Raw genomic sequence first — 21,598 nt, 5'->3', positions numbered from 1 at the left:
GGCTAGCTTGATTTTTTCTATCTGTGACGACACCACAACCAACCAACTGTGACACAAGTGTCACTTTACTTGAAGACGCTTCTTGCTTGTGGTATTTTTTGTTTGTTTAGTTTATTTGTAGTTAATATAATTAATATTAGGTGTTAATCAACTTAAAATCCAACAAATATGGCATCATCTAGCAAATTGCCTGGCACAGGCCTAGAAGACGTAGGGGTTCCCGGTCAAGCATACTTACGAGATGCACTCACGAGTTGCACTGATCCTCTGAAAGCTATTGAAGAATTTCAACTCGAAAATGGTATCCTGTTACCTTCATTAAGACCTATGCTGCCGTTGCTCGATCTTCATGGAGTTCGCAGACTAGACTTTCACACATCAGTGCTAGAAGAGCTAAGGGACAAGCTTATATCTCACATCAATGAACTAGGTTCCAAGGAAAATAAGGAGCATGACAAGAAACTTAAAGAACTGCTCAATAAAAGTTTTTCCGTCGTTAGAGTGAAGGCCCTAAGACCTGTTATAATGAGTATTCTTAAAAATACTCCTCATATTGATGACAAATTCCTGCGAGTTCTTGTCAGGGACAGAGAACTGTATAATGACACAGATACAGAAGTGAAGCGGCAAATATGGCAAGACAATCAGTCTCTATTTGGTGATGAAGTATCTCCATTGCTAAGCCAATACATAAGAGAAAAGGAAAATGTTTTATTTGATCATGAAAACCTCAATAACTTGTTCTTTTCACCATCACCAAAAGTGAGACGGCAGGGGGCAGTTGTGCAAAAACTCGCACACATGATTGGAAATAGTGTCAAATTGTATGACATGGTTTTGCAGTTTCTCAGAACGCTATTTCTCAGGACAAGGAATGTACATTATTGTACTTTGAGAGCAGAACTTTTAATGGCACTGCATGATTTGGAAATTCAAGATATTATTTCTGTGGATCCATGCCATAAGTTCACTTGGTGTTTAGATGCATGCATTAGAGAAAGAAATGTTGATATAAAGAGATCTAGAGAGCTGCAAGGATTCTTGGACAGCATAAAACGAGGGCAAGAACAAGTGCTTGGTGATCTATCCATGACATTATGTGACCCCTATGCTATTAACTTCTTGGCTACATCAGGAATAAAAATCCTCCAGCATCTGATAAACACTGAGGGCCTCCCTAGGGATAACACAATTCTGATTCTTCTATTGAGGATGTTGGCACTAGGTCTCAGTGCCTGGGTAATGATTGATTCCCAAGAGTTCAAAGAACCTAAATTGGATAGCCAGGTGGTGACTAAATACTTACCAGCTTTGATGTCATTAATGGTAGATGACCAAGTCCGAGCAACTCACAATAAACTTCCTCCAGATGAGCGAGAGTCTGCTATTACAACTATTGAACACTCAGGCCCACCCCCTGATGCATGCGAGGCTTACATGCGTGAAAGCTCAGTTTGTGGAGTCCTTGCAATGTATTACACACTGCATGCTGCCAAGTTACGTGACCGCGGAGCCTTACTTAGAATACTTAGCATCTTGGGTAGTTGTAAAGACGGCAGAGCATATGAGGACCCATTTCTACATGCTCTTGTAGCATTACTGATCCAATTGCCTGATGAATTCCAAGGAGAAGACTTCAGCACAGTATTGTTTGATGAGTTCTTTTTTGCTGGTTTATCCAAAGATAATGTTACCAGACATCTATTGAAGCTGCTTTGGTACATACATCCTAAGCTTCCTGAGACCAGGATTCAGACCCTTATGAAGGCTTTACAGCCTGGCACACAGCACAATGAATCTGTACACAAGCTGTATGAAATTTTACAACAAAAAATGACTGTAGTAGCCGAGCCTGTTGGGCCAGCCGCTACAGAGATGGAGTACCTAGACTCGCCACTCATGAGTGTACCCACTCCAGCACCTTATCACATGTAGTGTTTTTTACTATATTTAAATAAATCATATACTTTAAGACTGTTCAGAATGCTGTTTTTCTTCTTTGGATAAAATCTAATCCCAGAGAGTTGATAAGTATTTGACAAAACCTTGGAATACCAACTGCTGCTAAATTATTTGAAACTGTATTGCGGACGTCGTTTATCACGAGTTTCGTGGCACTAAACGCTCGGTTCTTGCCAATCGCATGGGCGGGAGTGCGAGCGGACGCGGCGACGCGAATCATTATTTGAGTGTTCGCGTTTAATTAGTGGGCCATAATTTGTAATAAGTTAAGGACTACTGGTTTTTACATTTTTTTATCTACTCGGCAAACAGTTAATGTACATAATTCGCATGCTGCAAACAAAACTGATCCAATCCAAAATTGACATAGTTATACAAACCCACCTTTAAATGCACACTTCACAATGTGAAGTCTACACCAAACCAATCCAGACACGAAACTAGGAATACACCTACCTACTCACTGTTTATTCTTCCTATTTACTAGAGTTTAAATTGAGCCAGGGGGTCACTTATAACAGTAAGTAAGCACCACCTTTAATCGACATTGTACCCAAATTGCTCCAGATGCTGCGAGAAATTGTTCTTATCTGTCATAAATCATAATAAGTATAATACAAGTACCTACCTATTTCCATCGGAATAAGTTTAATTCGGAATGCCTTTAATCGACATTGTACCCACATTGCTCCAGATGCTGCGAGAAATTGTTCTTATCTGTCATAAATCATAATAAGTATAATACAAGTACCTACCTATTTCCATCGGAATAAGTTCCTACCATTATTGAACTGAACTAAAACAATTTCCTTGCTCACCCGCGACCTTACGATAGCTAAGCTTATGCAAAATATGCGAGTTCATGCAGTTCCTCCACCTCCACACTGTAAGAACACACACAAACCCATTCATCACCACCACCACACTACACTGACGCGTTTCGAACTCAACCAGAGCTCATCTTCAGAGTGACACAACCGTACACCATGCTACTAGTTGTTAGACTAACGAACCACAACCAGTAGGGGAGGGGCCCAAGTGAGCACCATTAGAGGAACTGAGAAAAAAGTATGAAGAAAATATCAGTATCACTTAACTTTAAATGCTATTTAAAGCTGAATTTATCGTAGTTTAATTATACATACTTCAATATTCTACAAAGTTTAGAAAAACTAATAAAAATAACAAATTACGAAAACTTTACTTTTGCTCGCTTTGCCCGAGGCGGAGCCTAAAGCGAGCACTGCTTTTGGGCAAAGCGAGCACAAAGGGGGCAAAATGAGCACCCTTCATTCATGCAATGACTATAAAATATTTATTTGGAGATAAGGACAAAAAATACGTCGATCACGTCAATAAAACTCCAGTGATTTGATGTAGACTTTAATCAGAGTCAAAACATAACTAATTTAACAAAAAATGGTACTTCTTCCAAAACATTGCTTTCCGCCATTGCTTTTGACATTGACTCTTCATCCCAAGCACCTTATTCAGTTTTTCTTTTGTAATTATTGACCATCTAAAACAATTAAGCAATGAAAACAAGCAAGCTAAGCGTTTAAATAACACAAAAACAAATAAATCGCTTTAATATGCCTAACGGTATGTGGGCATATGCTCACTTTGCCCTGCCCGCTTTGCCTTTTCGACCAAATCCACATTGTACTCGAACCTAAACTTCAAATATTCGCGCACATTCAAGAACATTTTACCAAAACAAAGCTAAATAACTGTCAATACATATTACAATTAACGTTTTTCAACAACGTCCTCACAAATCCGCAAAACACTCGATACATACCTCGTATTTTTCATATCTGGACTGATCAAATCGTAATTTTTGACACTACACGCGCACGGTCGCTAACAGGCGGTGTGGGCAACTGCGGCAGGTGGACCGGGGCGGGGCGGATATCGCCACGCAGTCACACCGCCATTGTCCTTATATTTTCAAGATGAGCGCTAGTGCTCGCTTTGAGCAGTATGCTCGCTTTGGCCCCCTCCCCTAACCAGTGCAATGTGGTTGTGGTGATAGATGTTTTGTTGCTTTCTGTGTTTAATACAGGCGCCATTGCTTAGGTTTGATCTAATTCCTCCATGAACTGTAATCGTTAACTATCTGACCACTTAGATATATCAACTTGACAATGCTTGAACCATAGACAGTCATGTTTCGCTTTTTACTGAACGACGCACGACGTGTTTTAAAACTGTCTTTTGCTCCACACTGGCAAAAATGACACCAAATGGCAAGAGCTATAGTCTAAAACTTGCTGTTGCCCTGCCCGCGACTCCGTCCGCACAGAATTCGTTAATCCGATAACGTTATCCCACGGGAACTATGCAATGTTTCGGGATAAAAATTGTTAAAACATTTCTTTATCATTTTTGAAAACTACTATGACTATGAAAAGTAGATACAGGCGCCTTTTCCACTTTTCTTTGTTCGTACTCGTAGCACCTACCTACTTGCAACTGCAGCTTCTATTCTATCTTATCTTACTTCACTTTTAACCTCTCTCCTTACCTCAGCGAGAAAGGTTTATGCAAGTGCGAGGCGGAGAAAAGCGAGGGTCTGGTGGGCCGCGGGCCCGGGGTCACCGGCCGCAGCGCAGGCGCCGCGCTGGAGGCTTGGATATTCTTGCGTAGCACGCGCCAGTAACGTCTGTTGGGGGACAATAGTACTGAGGTCATAGTGCCAGGAGGTGTGCGAGGGGTGCACTTGTCCCCCCCCCCTCCCCCGGTATAAAATAAAATAGAGTGCATGACTAAAACACAAAATAACAATTATGATGGATGAATTATGCACCACTCTAGATGTAGATTCAAAATAGGTATTAAAAGGTGAGCAAAAATTGTGAGCAAAAACATCTGAACACGCTTCTGCACAGTTAACAATAGGGTCGTGTTGAGATATTTTAAATCAAATTTTTACTCACAAGTTTTTGAAATCGACTGTACCTAGTTGTTAAGTTTCTTAAATTTTCCAATTTTCTGCGGAACCTTCTACAAAGTATTAGAAAATTTAAAATTAAATCGGATAAGTCGTTCCCTAGTTGGATGCTGTTATGGAATAGTGTGTTAACCCTCATTAATTCTGCAATACAATGTCAACCCTTAGAAAATATTTTTTACTGTTGACATTGTATTGCAGAATTAATGAGGGTTAACACACTATCGCATAACAGCATCCAGTTATGACGTGACTAAGGGAAATATGGATTCAATATAATATAGGTACACACACACAACACACAAACATCACGCCTGTATTCCCAAATGGGGTAGGCAGAGCACACGAAACGTTACCGCTTCGGAGCTACTTTTAGATTAGATTGCTAGCCTGTCGCCTACGGATACCTTAATCTATATCCTCAGTCGCCTCTTACGACATCCACGGAAGTAATGGAGAGGTGTAATTCTAACCCGACCCACACGGGTAATATAGGTAGGTAGATAGATATACAGATGTTAAAAGAGGAACTCTACTTTTAACTCACTAACTATTGCCTATCTAGGTTACTTCTTCTTTAGCTAAATATCTTGCCAAAATTTGACTTGCACAAATAGATTTAGGGTTCTACAAATTACGCCTACCTGTAAATATAAAGCGCTGCCAACATCATAGCCAGAAGCAAGGATAGCAGCACACATAGAGCCACTAGTAAAGCGCGGTAGTGGTAAGGCGACACACACACGCCCACCGCCGACACCACTGGTGAAGAATCCGCCGGACCGTTCTCTTCTAGAAGCTCATTCCGGTTATCGAATACCTGGGGAAGAAAGTATAACCATGGATGGGTTTACTAATGTTTCAGCGAATAACGTTTGGCAACCTGTTTCATTTCGCAACTTTTCATTTACCAACTGTTTAATATTTCTGAAACTGTAAATATTTCAGGATTTTTATAAAACTAACCTAACCTAACCTAAAGGGTTCTACACGATGGCCCTGAAATAAATCCTGAAATATTTACAGTTTTAGAGTTTGCGAAATGAAAAGTTGCGAAATGAAACAGGTTGCCAAACGTTACGTTGCGAAAAGGCAGTACTCGCCATGGATGATAGGGGTCAAAGGCGTAGTGAGGCCTACAGACCCTGTGGATAGAGCTAGTTACGAGTAATACCCACTTTGTTTGTTACTTATTGTGGCTACTGTTAGAAACATTTCGATATGGCGAATTCATAGGTAAGTAGGCTATTTCTCTTACCTCTATCATCTTTCTGACGTGACTCGGAGTTTCAACTTCTTCTTTTAGATATTTATCGACGCTCGCATCCTCGAACGACACTTTGTACACAGCTTCTCCATTCGAGTTCTCAGATTTCTCTGTCTTGTCGTCATTAGTCTTGATTGTGACATCATTTGGCTCCGCTTCAGCTGTGTCATTCGTGATCACCAGGGTCCCGTTCACATCTCGTCTCCGACGTCCGAACGAAGGCTCCGATCTTCCGGTATGGCTCGGACAGTAAGCCTGGAAAACAGAGGGTAATGAAAACCCCAGACTTTGATGATTTTTTTGTATAATTACAGGCTACATGTGGATCCGAATAGGATGAATGGGTAGGGGTTATAAGGGCGGATGCGGGTCCAACTTTATAGCCAAGGGGGGGCATGGTCAAAATCTATATTTTTTTTACTTATTGTAAATTACGTATTGTAAATAACTCCCATGACCCCCCCCCCCCCCCCCCCCTGGATCCGCTCTTGAGGGAGTCCGCTCTTAAGTCAGCAGGCAGTCACGCGATGATCATTCAGAAGAAAGTTATATCAATCATGCGAATGTTGCATGTTAGTGCGATAGCCTGGGTGACAGGGTGACAGGTATAGTAGGTAATGTACGTTGACAGTGTAGTGAGTAATGCTACCTCTGTTAAGTAAGTAACATCTTCATAACTAACATTTTTACCACAGCGTACTAAGTATTCATCATGGGGAATCTTTTTAACAAGCTTTAATGGGAAGTACCTACTAATTATTCAGAGACCTAACCTACTCCTTATTAGTTTTTAGTGATTCCCGGTTAATAGGTACGGTATTTGACTATATTTTTTAATCATTTTATAAATTAAAGCTTGACAATGCATTTTATCGAACAGAACAAAATTGTTTAATACCATGCTTAATGCATAGAGAAAAGCGCTTTAGAAAGAGACAGATATATAGATTTTTCAAAAAGTCGCTATAAATACAACTTTCAAGCAATTTGATTTTTTAATATACAGGACATGGTTAATTCAACAGTTGTTAAATACCGTATTAGTTACCGACGAGTACCTACATTATAGAGTTTTGGATGTAGACCGTGATTAACTTTAATGAACTCCCCATATTTTGTGGTGTACCTACTTACAGTCCACGCGCAAGATTGAGGGTAGATCGAGCACGGTCTACACAAACATTCAAATAATCCCCTCCCATCAAATTTTCAGCCTACTCGTGATCAGTGATCATGATGCATCATCTGCATGACGTCTGCAGACGTCTACTTCCAGTAGCAAATAATTAAAGAAAAGATAAGACAAAGTATAACCCATTTAGTAACGTTTTTGTCCACCAGCCCTACTCCTTTGTACCTATGTAGCAGAAAAAAATACGTTTTTTTCCAAAAGTCTTTCAGAAGTCTTTGTGAGTTCCAGAAATAGGTACTTTAGCATAATCCTTTATTATTTGCAGTCATTTTAGCATCACAGCACAGATAACCTTTCGTAAAGTATCTTCCGATAAAATCCCGTGACTGAACGTGGCCCGATATGGGCCTCAATGTAGACAATATCACTACCGCCTTATATCCATTGACGTAATTCAGGCTGTTTACCAATCGCAAACGTCGAATCGTTAAAAATATAATGCTTTACAAAAATCTAGGACAGGAATAAGAGTATTAGCATATTTTCCTGTTTGCCTTTCAATAGAATCTCTACTTAAATCTGTATGACAATTTAAGATAGATCCGCACAGAATAATTTTGACAGCTGAGATGAACCGAGTAGATTCCTTGATGTAAGACTAACTATCTGGAAATGTCACGAACAAAGGCCGTGCCAGGATAAGCTAATTGATTCTGCCCCCATCGAGTTTGGGCTCGTAATTTTTATGGATTAGTAATAAATTGTCACAATTTCAGCCCTCCAAACTTAATAGTTTTTTGTATAAAAGAAAAAAGAAAATAAAATATGATTTTTCTTCAATATCTTTTTTTTTCAACCTATCTTAGCGTGCATCACAAATATTGGGTCTCCTGATGGGTCATTCACTACAGATGATTATTTGACATGAATAACATTTTCATTGTCATAGAAAAAAATAAAAAAAATGCTGACTGAAGATTTCATATTTTTTTATTATTTACTTCCACTTTAGAGACCGCTCTAATTTTTTCACCAGTGATACCCTCACAAATGAGCTATAATATGTATTTTTTTCAAAATTATAGCTGTGGGAGAACATGGAGATATTTTTTGTTTTACTGTCCATAATATGTCGCTTTTATCATTTATTTGAAAAGAGTTTCTTAAATATACCGCCGTGAACCTTTTGATATTTTTTGTTTCTTGTACTTATAAGTCTTGCCAAGTCTAAACTTTCTAGTTGTACGATATGTGACGTAGATTTTTATTCAATAGGCATTGAACGTTCGATGTGAATGGTAAACTGAACTGAACTAAAAAGGAAAAAATAAATTTAAGTAACATTGGCATATATTATTATGTACCTATGTTGTAAGAATATTTTTTAGGTTCATGATAACCGCTTTTGTGGTTGCTAATTCATTATTTTAAGAAAGCGTGCGTAAATACGTAACTTCTAGAGGCGTATATAAATACATATCTACTTTCAAAATGTAAAATACATATCATTTTATAAGCTTGAGGCACCTATGTACACCATCTATTAGGTGCCTGCAATGCCATGAGATTGGGTAGTTCATCGCAACATGGTTTATCAAGACCCTGGGTATCATTCAAGTCCAGAGTAGGTACTTGTAGAGCCAAATTAAACGAGCCCAAACTCGACGGCGCTATGTCGTTTCATTACTGAGGCCCTGTGGCCACCTTCGTTCCGGTTCCATCATCAGATCAGCATGGTCGGCAATGCTTGCATTCAATTAACTGTTGACCTACTGTTTACGCCTATACCAACGTACTGAATGCAAGTTGCTTTCTAAGTATATTCAAGAACATCACTTTAGATTTGAACATTTTTTTTGCCTCAATTTTATTGTATGGAATATGCAAGAAAGTTGTATAATGTAAATAGGTCATTAACCACGCGGTTCCAAGGTGCCCCCACATGCAGTCGCTCGTCGCTCGGTTGCAGCGATAAATCTGATCACGTGACCCCACTTTGAAGGTGATTTTGAATTTCCCGCGACTCAAAAAAGTAGCGTCAAGTCGCCGCGTCGAGCAGCAGCGACAAGATGGCTTCTTGGATTATTGATCTTGGCCTTGGAAGCTGATTTCTTAATCTCATACAAATAAAAAATGGAAGTGAATGAAAAAAAAAACGGTGTTTTTACGAAATTGGAGAGGTTTTTTTTCCAGCGATAAAGCTCAACATTTTCAGCTTTATCGCTATATGTCACCTGACTAGATTTGACACTGGAAACGAGCGTCAAGCGATTTCATGTGGCTGCGGCCTCGGCCCACCGTCCCTCTTCAAAGTATGGCTTGAGAAAGAGACGACGCGCTAAAGCTTTAGTTTCCTAGGATCAGCGGTGCCGTCATATAGCGGCCGTAATTGATACCGCTCCTCCTCCACCTCCTAGAGAGCGGTGTCAATTACCGCCACTCAAACCGCGCCATTTTGTTTCAAAGACAACGTTCTAGTGACGTCATTCACCGCTTATTACGGTCTCTATAATGACGGCACCGCTTGTCCTAGAAAACCAAAGCTTAAAACCGCACGCTAGCCGCATACTGCATCTATACGTACTGGCTGACAGCCATCGCGGCAAGTCCTGACAGTGGCTTCGAACACCAAGAAGTTGGACTCCGGGATCTTGAACGCGTTGAAGCGGGCCTCAAGCGAGTCCCCGCTGCGGCCCTTGTCCAGTTCAGGGAACACGTCGGGATCAACTGGACACCTGAAACAACAACTTACTCTTTGAAAGCCACCGCCGTATATAAAAGTCATCACACACGCTCTGCCATTTAAAGGTCTCTACCCACTACGCCTATCATACCATAACCGTAATAGGAACATTTCAGGAACGAAATATCACGCGCATAATATATATGACACGCGGCGACGGCGGAAACGGCTAGTCGGGCAGCGAAATGTGCATACTTTTTTAAACAGTCTCATACAAAAAGGGGAAGATGTAAATTTAAAAAATATTTTTTTTTGAAAATGTACCTCAGAACTTCCATTTATGAACCGATTTGATTTTTTTTTCCTTCGTGACTAGAGAATGACTTTCAATTAGGTCCCATAAGCACCTAAATCAGGATCTGATGATTTAGATCTTAAGGAAATCTTATTGACGACGGGAAAATCTTTAAATATTGTTAGGGCCTACCTATAGTAATTGGACATATTACAGTAGTAACTCGTGCATTTGCTCTTGAAAAGTCATAATTTGGTGAAGTGATCATACCATGAACATGATGAATCACGCGCATAATATATGACACGCGACGGCGACGGCTGGTTAGGAAACGTGCTAGTGGGCACAGTCTCATACTTTTTAACCGACTTCAAAAAAGGAGGAGGTTATAAATTCGGATTTTTTTTGTTGTTACCTCAGAACTCCGTCATTTATGAACCGATTTGATTTTTTTTTGCGTTCGTCTAGGAATGACTTCAATTAGGTCCCATAAGCACCAAATCAGGATCTGATGATTAGAACTTAAGGAAATCGAGGGAACTCTTCAAATATTGTAGGGACGCCTATAGTAAATTGGATATATTTAGTAGTAACTCGTGCATTTGCTCTTGAAAGTCATCATTTGGTGAAGTGGAACTGATGATGAAGACCACAGTTGACCATCGGAGTTACTACTCAAAAACAATAAATAAAAAAAATAAAAAACCCGACTGCCTTAAAAATACTAAAAAGAAGAAAACAAGTCTAGTGGGCTAGAAGAACCAACAGTACCCATTAGGTAAGAATTTTTGAGCGTCACGATTTAAATGGGTCTCGACTGTTGAACATTAAGTTAGCTACTTAACAAAGTTCTAGCCCACTACGCAGTCGGGTTTTTGATTTTTTTATTTATTGTTTTATTTCACACTTTTTTAATAGTTGTGTGAAAATGGTAGATTAAAACTATTACAAGCCATATATATTTAGAATAGGCTTATTATTACCTATCATTTGATACCCTACTCGATAGATTTAAATAAAAAACATTTTTTGAAAACTTACAATTTAACGCCAAAAATCCGCCATTTTGATTTTTCAAGAACTTCAAGTACCCAGTGTCACTCGCGTCATCAAGACGAATCCAATGACGCATCATTTATCAAAATTGGTTCAGCCGTTGAGTAGTTACGAGAGGACATAGGAATAGACATACATACATACGCGTAAAACACATAATCCTCCTTCTTCGCAGTCGGGTAAAAACAAAGCTGAATGAATGGGTGGGGTTGAATTTAAAAACTCATAAAAATTACGATGGAGAATCTAAGGAAATATGCTAAAAATCCAGATGAAGGTACGCATGCTGCCCTCTCTAGCGGGGTATTTATCATGCTCTATTATTCAGAGCGCCTCTCAACGCAATTCTAATGAAACTTTTATTTTCCCTTTGCGTAACAGAAAAATTATGGAACCTTAAAATGCGTAGGTACATTTGTATTATCTCTAATAATTCGGTTCTTAGTTATTTTTATGCTTCTTGCAGCCATAGAATACTGATTTTATGGCACAAGAAAAACATTTCGTAGGTACCGTAGTACTTGTTAACGTTTGTAGTGACACACATAAATGAAACATATCATTAATATATTCCAATCGAATCACGTATTTTATGATAGGTGTAAAATACCAATATTATTATTTTTAAATATTTTCTGTTATCGCAGGTGCCAACAATAGCTGCTTACTGCATGGTACGAGTATTTAGGCGTACTTAAGTCTACACAATATTGTGTATTCATCACGGTGAAGTAAACACCATTGTTTCAGTGTCTTTAAGCGCTGAAATGAGACGCCACGTCCTGTTTTTGTTTATAATTAAAATTAATTACTTATAAGGATAATTATTATCCTTAATTATTAAGGATATCACTCACCTCGGTTGTTAATAATTAAATCGCAAAAAGTATAACAGCGTTCAAAAACGAGACTTGTATTGTTTGTTATGGTAAATAATATAGTTAGCAAAAGACTTCATCAATATTTTGCTACTACCATCTACTCTACGATAGCATCTACTACACACATTTACTTATTGATTTAGTTCGTAGCGAAATTAAAGTTACTATTGAACGCAAGTACCTACTCGTACAAACATAAATAAAGTTGTTTTCAATGACGTCTTCGGTGCGCCATTTAAAATAATCACAATGTAAATAAAATGCGCATGTACATAGAGATATTTATAGATGTTTTGCACTGTACCTACTATGCTCGTTATATTTTTAGTAACGTAAACTTAAAAAATGTACTTGTGCGAAATACTTTTAATGTAAGTAAGTAAATCATTGGACAACATTGTAAATCTGTATAAAAAATACTTTGTTGAGTCTTGCCGGATTCTACAAAAAAATAACAATAAATTGAACCGAGCAAGCCAGCAGGAGTGGATCTAGAGTCATCTACCTCACCTACGCACGTTATTTATATTGGGCTTCAATCACTCCTGCTGGTTCGTGCTGAGGCACCGACCGACTTCAGACTGGTAGAAAATTATTTTCATGGTTTTTTGCAGTCGGTTCAATTTTTTGTTATATTTTTTTTTCACGCTTATAGTGTATGTAATCTAAGATTACAATAGTTAAATATCAACTGCTTTTACGAAAGATTGCTTTTTCCGATGCAGAGACGTCATTATTGAGGAGTCCTTTTACCACTACCATGAGTTTACAGTGACCGTACTCGATGGCGACGGCGTAAATTATTTGTAGAGGCGCTGTACAATTCTCCATACAAATAATTAACGCCGTCGCTATCGAGTACGGTCACTGTAAACTCATGGTAGTGGTAGGTACTGGTGCTTCACCACCCGTTTTACCATATGCATTATGAGGAGCATGAATTGCTTAGCAAAGTGTGTCAAAGTAATTAAAATTCAACCCGTGAAATACTTGTTATTGAGTAGTAACTCCGATGGTCAACTAGGGTCTTCATCAGCAGTTCCACTTCACCAAATGATGATTTTCAAGAGCAAATGTACGAGTTACTACTAAATATATCCTATTTACTATAGGTGTCCCTACAACATTTGAAGAGTTCCCTCGATTTCCTTAAGATCCAATCATCAGATCCTGATTTGATGCTTATGGGACCTAATTAAAGACATTCCTAGACGAAAGCAAAAAAAAATTTCAAATCGGTTCATAAATGATGGAGTTCTGAGATAACAAACATAAAAAAATACAGCCGAATTGATAACCTCCTTTTTTGAAGTCGGTTAACAAAAGAGGTTTTTCCGAAGTAGAATTTTTGACATTCATAAGTGCTTGTTATAGCCTCAATTGAATAAAGCTATTTTGACTTACCCAACTCTATCTATTAACTGCACGGAGCGACCTGAGTACGGGTCTCGTGCGACGACGTTTGTAGCAAAGATATCTGTCGCGTAGTTATACCCGTCCTGTGCTTCCAGCCTGAAGGTCAGAGGATCACCAACAGCGATGGTAGTGGTCGGCCGGCCTTGGTACAAGATCATCAACCGAACCTTCGAATTGAGAGAGCTTTCCTCCGGGAGATACTCGATTGGTATAGGGCTGCCCGACCTGTCAATGAGATCGTACCCAAAACTACTGTTAGACATTAAGCTGATTTTTCTAAAAAAAATACACGCTGACTTTGAATGAATTCACTCAGAACGCTTAATAGATTTAGATTAATTCCGTTTACAATTGCCGTAAAAAGGTAGGTGTCGGAGCGGAGAAATTCTCAAAATAGGTATCTGAACACGCTCAACCTTTTGGTCGTTGACAGTTAAGAATCGTATTCTGGATGTGTATTTTGGGTCACTGGGAGCAGCGGGGCTACTGCGAAATTCGAAAATCGAAGTTCGTATCGTACCGTCCCACTCACTCTCGTATTAAATAATATAAGAGACAGCGGGACGGCAGTCGGCAAGAGACGAAGTTCGAACTTTGCATTAGGGCCTGTTTTAAAAGGAACTCGTTCAAAGTCATTGGTTAGTAGCTGTTAGTGAAATAACAGCACTCAAATAAAAAACCGCCAGTCCTAAATAAAGCCGTAAAACAATCAGATTTCGTCAAAACTAAAACAAATATTTCTCCTCACTACAAACGCAGTGATAGGTAACACACAAAAAAGCAGAAACAAAGTACAGAAATGCTTCAAAAACTTCAAACCCCAAAATATATAGCCAGTACACCGTTATTTTAAAATCAAAACATAACACGGCAACCAAGTAACTTTTTAAACATTACAGTTAGACATTTACCTAACGCATGTAACCATTCCTGGAAACTAACTATAAGCGTTAACTTAAAGTCACGCTGTTAACAGTTAAATCCACAATAGAAATCCATGTCTATTTGAAAACATGGCATGCCAATCAAGACGTTGGCGCCCGAGTAGTGCTTTAGTTTACAAAACATTACCAAACGTTCGCACAACATTATCTTGGCCCGATACGTTAAAGTTATAAACTAACATGAAGAATAGTAATGTCATTGTTTGTATTTCCTTTGTGAATCAATTTCAACTTTGCTGACTTTTTTTCTTTTTCATGAAATCTACGAAGTTTCTCACTACTCACTAGATACCTACTCACTAGTACTCATAATTTTTAAGGCACATTAGTAATACCTACCTACCCTATTTTCCGAACTATAAAATCGAGCATCGCTTCGTTAGAGACTGAAAATACATGGCTTTTTAGCTAAATTTTATCCCACGTGACATTTCTATTCCTCTGTTAGTAAGCCTGTAGCATCTACTCTTAAACCATTCCTTTTAAAATCAGAATGCTGGAATGCCATGTCTTCTCATAGAGATTATTCGAAGTATAGTCTCACCCGGCTCCAATGTAGTTGGAAGTCACAACTGCTTCAGCTGGTCCACGAAATAGGCATGTCAGATTGAAACGTTTATCCCGTGACGTCTGCACGTTATCGCTGAATTGCACCACCACAATATTCGTCATCGTATCGCCATACTACAACACAAAACTTACCAAATACCACGGAAAAGTATAAAAATTACTTTAAAGTATGGAGTTACTTACACGTTGGGTACCACATTCAGGATATCCGTGCGCTCCAGTGATCCTCAACACATTTGATACCCCACCATTACCCCTGAAGAAGCAACGATCATAGAAACCGTAGGTATACATTCGACCGAAGAAACCTTCTGGCAATCGTAGGGTGAATTCCATGCCATCTTCATTACACACTTGTGATACTGAAACAATAATTAATTTGTTGTAACGATTTCATTTTATCAAGGAATTCTGCAGCTGTCCCTTTGTTGGTGAACCGAACTCACCGTCTAAGCAATCGTCGGCCATACGTCCAAGAGCTCTTTCGTAAAAGTCGTACTCATTAGCAGTGTTATCGAAATGTGCTGGATTTGCAGCATCCAGTTCCCTCGTGTCGCGGTCGCTAAGCTCGCAGTTGTCACGAGGCTCACTACCATAAGGCACATCCCTGAAGACAACGTCACATACATATAATATCCTGATTTTTATTGACTAAAACAAATTCAATGGGTGCTCGATTAAGTTTACCTGTAATTGAAAGCTCGGCAAACGAAATCACGCGCTTCAATACACTCCCGCTGGCAATGCGCTAGGGATTGAGCAGTTGTAAAACGTCGCACATATCTTCGCTGCATGCGCTGCCTGCCAACTTGGCGGAAAGTGTCATCTTCACATCGTGACCCCTGCCACGGTCTGTGGCCCGCTGGGGGACCACCAATGGGTGCACCCCCAAGTGGATTGCCGATTGGAATTCCTACTGGCCCGATTGGCGCGCCGACTGGTCCAATAGGCCCATCAGGTTCATATCCTCCGTAACCTCCACCTACACAAACAAACGACATTCATACGTATTGAATGAGTACTGAAATATTTCAAAGCAATAAGGAACGAAAACACCAGCATTATTTACCAATCGGCCTGTCAACTCCAGCCGGAGGATAGCTACCACGATAGCCTCCAGGCCTATCCAACGGTCGTCTTACACCGTAACTTGGCCGAGGCTCAATCGGATACCTGTGGTAAAACCAATGTTAAATATAATGATGTTAAATGTCAATGGAAATATTTTGAAATTATGACACTTAGAAAAAAAAAATAACTTACCGATCTGCTCCTGGACGTGGTAATGGCAAGGCTCTGTCGGGGTAGCGGTTCGAGCCTGGATAATCAGAACCACCATAATAACCACCGCGTCCTATAAAACCACTTCGTTAATAACAACATACTTCATCAACTCTGAATACTACAGCTTATGTATTCGTTGGGTGAAAGGAATCGTGCTTACCAGGATATGACGATCCGGTCGGCGGATATTTGTCATAAAGATCCGGGTAACGGTCCCCGCCGAGTGGTATCGGATCCCTGTTTACACCTACAGGGTACCGGCCACCATACGGATACCGTCCCCAGTCACTAGTGCCAGGAGTTCTGTCCTGATCGTATCGGTCAGGATAACGGCTGGGACCCACCCCAGGTCTTGACGGGTACCTTCCACCACTACCTCGAGTCGGGTATCTGTCAGGTGGATACTGCTCGAGAGGATATCTGTCAGGGTAAATGTCTATGGGATATCTACTAACAGGATAGCGCTCTTGAGGTGGATATCTGCCAATATCGTTAGTACTGGGATAGTCGAGGAAAGGATATCTGTTAGGGCCGGGATACCTATCGCTGGTGGGATACCGGTCTCTTGGAGGGTATCTATCAATAGGGTAACGATCTGAGCCAATTGGGTATCTGTCGACACCAGGAGGGTACCGATCGATACCTGGTGGGTATCTATCACTTGGGTATCTGTCGGAGGGATAGCGATCTGGTCCGACTCCGGGGGGGTATCTGTCATCAGGGTATCTGTCGTCAGGGTAGCGGTCGCCCGGTGGGTATCGATCCGGGTAGTCGGGTCCGGCCGGGTAGCGGTCGTCGGGGTACCGGTCCGGTCGTCCACCGTACCGCTCGTCGTCGGAAGAATAGCGGTCGTCGTCAGGGTAACGATCGACGCCGGCAGGGTAGCGGTCCCGGTCGCGGTCGCGGTCGCGATCTCGGTCACCATTACCACCTGAATAGTCAAGAAGATTAGTTGGTGATGGGAATAAGTTAAGATTTATACCAACAGCTAAACTTGATATAGAACTGTAGATTTGCATCCGGAAAAATCTTTCTAATGTGTCTACTAGAGGGTGCATTCAATTATCATTAAGAAAAAAATATGTAAAAATCTACATTTTAAATACAACATTTCGCTTTTGAAGCTGTACAATAACAATTTTAATAACAAGAAACTTATTAGGTATCTAGGTAGGTAGTAAGGTGTAGGTACATTTGAACACCTCTACCTGTAAACTAAGCTAACCGCAAAGAGGCATGCGTATTGAAAAAAAGAAGACCAAAACTAAATACAGGATAATAAAATAACATAACTAGCAATAAATAACAAATATAAGTGAGTAGGTATATACTTAACTACAACTAATTTCTACAGACTACAAGGAATGGTAACTACGCAACACCTAATAAATATATGGCCACTCCTATGAATATCAAACAAATGAAATAATGAAACATTACTACTAACTACGATTTCTACGACTACTGCTGCTACTTAATTACTTACGTTACATAGGTACCTACCCCTTCAAGAAAACGCTCTATAGATTCGGAGAACAAACTTTCTACGTAACTAAAGACAGATTTACATTGACACATTTACAAGTCAGGCTAGGTAATATACCGTTGAATAAAAACTAAAAAGACGGGTTGAAGTTAAAACCACAGAACGTTAGTAATAAAAGAAATAGAGAAATTATATTTCCTTCCGCAATCGCTCCCGCAACTTCTTTGCATAGCTTCGAACTTAACTTAGAACAGACCGAACTACGAAAATAAATAATAATGGTAACATTTTAGCCAAATACGCGGTTTATTTCTTAGCTCGCTCGACATTTTCTATTCCTTTTATCATTAGTTCTGTGCTTGGGATAATAGGTATAACAGGTTTCGCATTGCCCCAGTATAAATCTGCCATGCATTATACAAAAGCTGATGCCTCAAGCGTCGTCTACCATGCACCGAACCTGATGATGGCCGCCCCCACGGCGCCTGCGACCCGCCGCTCGCATCCGCCTCACCACTCACTAGCTGGTCTGCTCCCACACAAATAACAATACATAACCGTCGTACATCTCTCTAAGCGTCTCTCTACTTAGCACGCCTCTCAGATTAAGAGAGCTTGGTTACCACGTTGCCCCAGTGCGGATTGGTATCACACACATGGTTCAATTGCTTCACAGGTTTCCTTACGATGTTTCCCTCCGATTTAAAATTAAAATTCAAATATAATTTCGCATATAGATTCCAAATTATGAAGAAAAACTTAGAGGTGCATCCGGGGCTCGGACCTACGTCCCTGTGATTGAGAAACCATTCAAATAAGTCAAACCAGGTCTACCGGGGATTTTATCCATCATAAGTAGTTATGTACAATGAAAAACAATACAAAAGGGCCAATTATAGATAGATGTACTAGAAAAGGAAGGTCGAACAACAAATCTATATCTCTGGTCTAGTTTACCGCATTAATACCTATCAACTTATCTGATCTGTTCTTTTTCAACTTTTTGGTCACATAAGATAACTTTGCTATTCAGTAACATTATATCCGGGCCATAGAACTGATATAGATGTTGTGAACATCATTATCCTGTTGAGTAATTCACTCAATTAGGGCTCGTTCTATTTCGGGACCGCAGATAGGTTCAATGGCGTAGGATCGGGTCGACTGCGACCGCGTGCCTTGTTGTGGCCTATCAAATGGATCACTTATATCTTTAGATGACAGTATCTATGTAGTATCAGCCTCGTACGTCACTGCCCTCACTTTTATTAGACACCAATTGAAACTGTAAAGTGCTCATTGAACTCTTCCGTTATAGTGACGAGGTAATTCAACATACTTAGTTATACTTACGCATCAGATTCTCGTAATAATCAAAGTCAGGATCGTAGAGTAGTCTCATGCCGTCTTTCTGGTTGTATCTGCTAAGTCGACAGGTTCTCGCACGATCGCTGTACACAGCTGATCTGCAACAAGCATATTTTTTATAAAATTTATGTGTCATTCATTATCAGACAATGAACTCGAATGTGTTATGGATCGGCACGTTTGGCGCGAATTCGTTTGGCATAAAAACACTGCTTGTGATGAAATTGACACTTTGTCAACGAACAATAATGGGTGGTTTGATTGAAATAAGGACTATATAGATAATACAAAAAGAAAAAAAAAAGAAAAGAAAGAAACTTTTTGAATTGAAATAAAAAATACAATAAGATTCCAAAAAATCAATCTTTATATCTAGGACTGTTTTTTCAGGTCATGTTTGAAAAATACTCGTTGAAAGATTTGTACAGTCAACCTAATAAATAAGTGATCACTTTAACTGAAATTACTGGCACTTGAGGTATCCCATCTTAGGCCTCTAGGTTGGCAACGCATCTGCAATCCCCCTGGTGTTGCAGGTGTCTATGGCCGGTGGTGATCTCTTACCATCAGGAGACCCACTTGCTCGTTTGCCATCCAGTCGAATAAAAAAAACTTTTGTACCTTGTCACTTTAACCTCATGTTTGAAAAGCCATACGAAATCATGTAACGATTGAAAGTGACAAAGTACAAAAGTAATCACTTACCTATTTTAATTACTTAGTTGACTGTGCGTACCTGCATTGAAAGCTGGTTTGTCGGAGGCATTCATCGAGGCACTCGCTGAGGGAACGTCCGGTGATTTCCGAATGGAATTCGCCAGTGATGCGGCTGTTCCGGTAGCGCTGGAAGGCCGTGTCCGGCCGCCGGCCCGGTGAGAACAAGTGTGACGTCACACTGTTGTCCGGGTACTCCGTGCCGCGAGCTGTCACCCGATGAGAGACTGATCATAATTGTGAGAAAAACCTTATTTCGACATCATACTCTATTATGACATTCACCTTAGCATTGAAGCAAATGATTATATTGTTAGCTTCGTCAGTCAATTAGTTGATTGATTGTCTACAATTATGTACAATTTAACACAAGTAAACGACTCAGTGAGTAAGTACATAATTTAGTTTAGTTTTGTTAGCCTAAAAGCAGATAAAGTGTTATGACGAGAAAACAAAAGAAACTCACGATTGTCGAGACAAACAAGGTCATAAAAGTGATGAGTTAGCGATGCACTGACGGTCACATCATCCTTTTGAGATACCGAATCTTCTTCAGAGAGAACGCACTGGCGCGTCATTGCGTCATGCTCGATGGACCGACAAAAATACCTGCAACAAACGTTGAAACCACCCGCTGAGCACACCTACTGGATGCAATTTTGTTTATTGATTTCAAAACCTAAACAGGTCACTTACTTTTCGGCACGGACGCACATAGATTGGCATTCATCTAACGTCATATTGGAGAAGACATCGGCCTCAAAAGGTCCTCCGAGACGTTTGTTTTCTTCTTTTATAAATACAGCTAGACCATCGCATCTCCTTTCAGCTGAAAATCAAATTTAACTCAGGTATACTTACTTAGATACTTATTTATTTTTGATCTAGAGGATTGGCTGTTCTTTACAATTTTAATTACTACATTCGTACCGTTTAAACAAGTGTTTTCCAAGTAATCTGCGTTATGATCGTCTTCTAGTAATTCAGGGTGGGTTCTTCTGGTGAACCTACTCAGCGAGCAAGTCCTCAGAGCTGAGTCATATGTAGCTGACCGACAGACGAAACTGAACTCTCCCAAGCATTTATCCTCACATTCAGTGCGGTTAGCAACCATTATCTCCTTTAGATCTGACGACGGTAGTTTCAGGCGTTTACGGGCATGTCTCTCAAAAACGTAGCGTCGGGAAGGACATTCACGTTCTGGACGGTTTGCTAAAAATGATAAAACATTAATAAAATTCGAATGAGCTATTAGGGTTCAGAGGTTTAGAGCGGAGGTGGCGAGATGACAGAGACGCGGAACCTAGGCGAGCGGCCAAATATAGCTCTGTATAGAGAGATATAGAAGTAATAACCTAACCATAAAAATTTCATTTTTAAAGCAAGCTTTTTTTGCTGACTGTTGTTTTTGTTGACTGTACTTGCATTGTCACCCAAACTACATTTGCATACCAAATTTCAAGTCGATGCTATTAACCGTTGAAGAGTTCCGTCCCGCGGAGACAACCCTAGCTGAACTACCAGGATTGCACTACTAGATTATTGTATTGTCACGTGATTTACATAAGTATTCCAAATTTCAAGTCA

At 39.9% G+C, this 21,598-nt stretch overlaps 2 protein-coding genes and 1 long non-coding RNA gene across 3 annotated transcripts in view; 1 reads left to right on the top strand and 2 right to left on the bottom strand.

Moving 5' to 3' along the window:
* nompA (no mechanoreceptor potential A) overlaps positions 1–21,598 on the bottom strand; it is a 76,528-nt gene that overhangs the window by 38,804 nt on the left and 16,126 nt on the right. Inside the window, exons 5-22 of the mRNA XM_074097646.1 lie at positions 20,942–21,223; positions 20,708–20,840; positions 20,478–20,620; positions 20,034–20,220; positions 19,283–19,395; positions 18,390–18,458; positions 16,604–17,374; positions 16,423–16,513; positions 16,229–16,332; positions 15,847–16,141; positions 15,606–15,766; positions 15,343–15,521; positions 15,134–15,273; positions 13,634–13,870; positions 9,899–10,049; positions 6,174–6,437; positions 5,560–5,735; positions 4,490–4,627 (exon numbers count right to left, since the gene is read on the bottom strand). Coding sequence (XP_073953747.1) covers positions 4,490–4,627; positions 5,560–5,735; positions 6,174–6,437; positions 9,899–10,049; positions 13,634–13,870; positions 15,134–15,273; positions 15,343–15,521; positions 15,606–15,766; positions 15,847–16,141; positions 16,229–16,332; positions 16,423–16,513; positions 16,604–17,374; positions 18,390–18,458; positions 19,283–19,395; positions 20,034–20,220; positions 20,478–20,620; positions 20,708–20,840; positions 20,942–21,223 — 3,634 coding nt within the window. The remainder of the gene's footprint in view (positions 1–4,489; positions 4,628–5,559; positions 5,736–6,173; positions 6,438–9,898; positions 10,050–13,633; positions 13,871–15,133; positions 15,274–15,342; positions 15,522–15,605; positions 15,767–15,846; positions 16,142–16,228; positions 16,333–16,422; positions 16,514–16,603; positions 17,375–18,389; positions 18,459–19,282; positions 19,396–20,033; positions 20,221–20,477; positions 20,621–20,707; positions 20,841–20,941; positions 21,224–21,598) is intronic.
* On the top strand, positions 65–1,978 carry LOC141435099 (negative elongation factor B-like). The gene has a single exon (XM_074097647.1). The coding sequence runs from the start codon at positions 169–171 to the stop codon at positions 1,933–1,935; it is 1,767 nt and encodes a 588-aa protein (XP_073953748.1). The 5' UTR covers positions 65–168; the 3' UTR covers positions 1,936–1,978.
* LOC141435101 (uncharacterized) lies at positions 3,332–3,838 on the bottom strand. The gene is made up of 2 exons (XR_012452114.1): positions 3,764–3,838; positions 3,332–3,481 (listed from the first exon to the last, which is right to left on the bottom strand). It is a non-coding gene; the product is annotated as an uncharacterized lncRNA (long non-coding RNA).

Source organism: Choristoneura fumiferana, chromosome 14, assembly GCF_025370935.1.
Source record: "Choristoneura fumiferana chromosome 14, NRCan_CFum_1, whole genome shotgun sequence".
NCBI classification, from domain to species: Eukaryota; Metazoa; Arthropoda; class Insecta; order Lepidoptera; family Tortricidae; genus Choristoneura; species Choristoneura fumiferana.
Note: the sequence above shows the minus strand (reverse complement) of the source record. Positions and strands in the feature narration are given on the sequence as shown.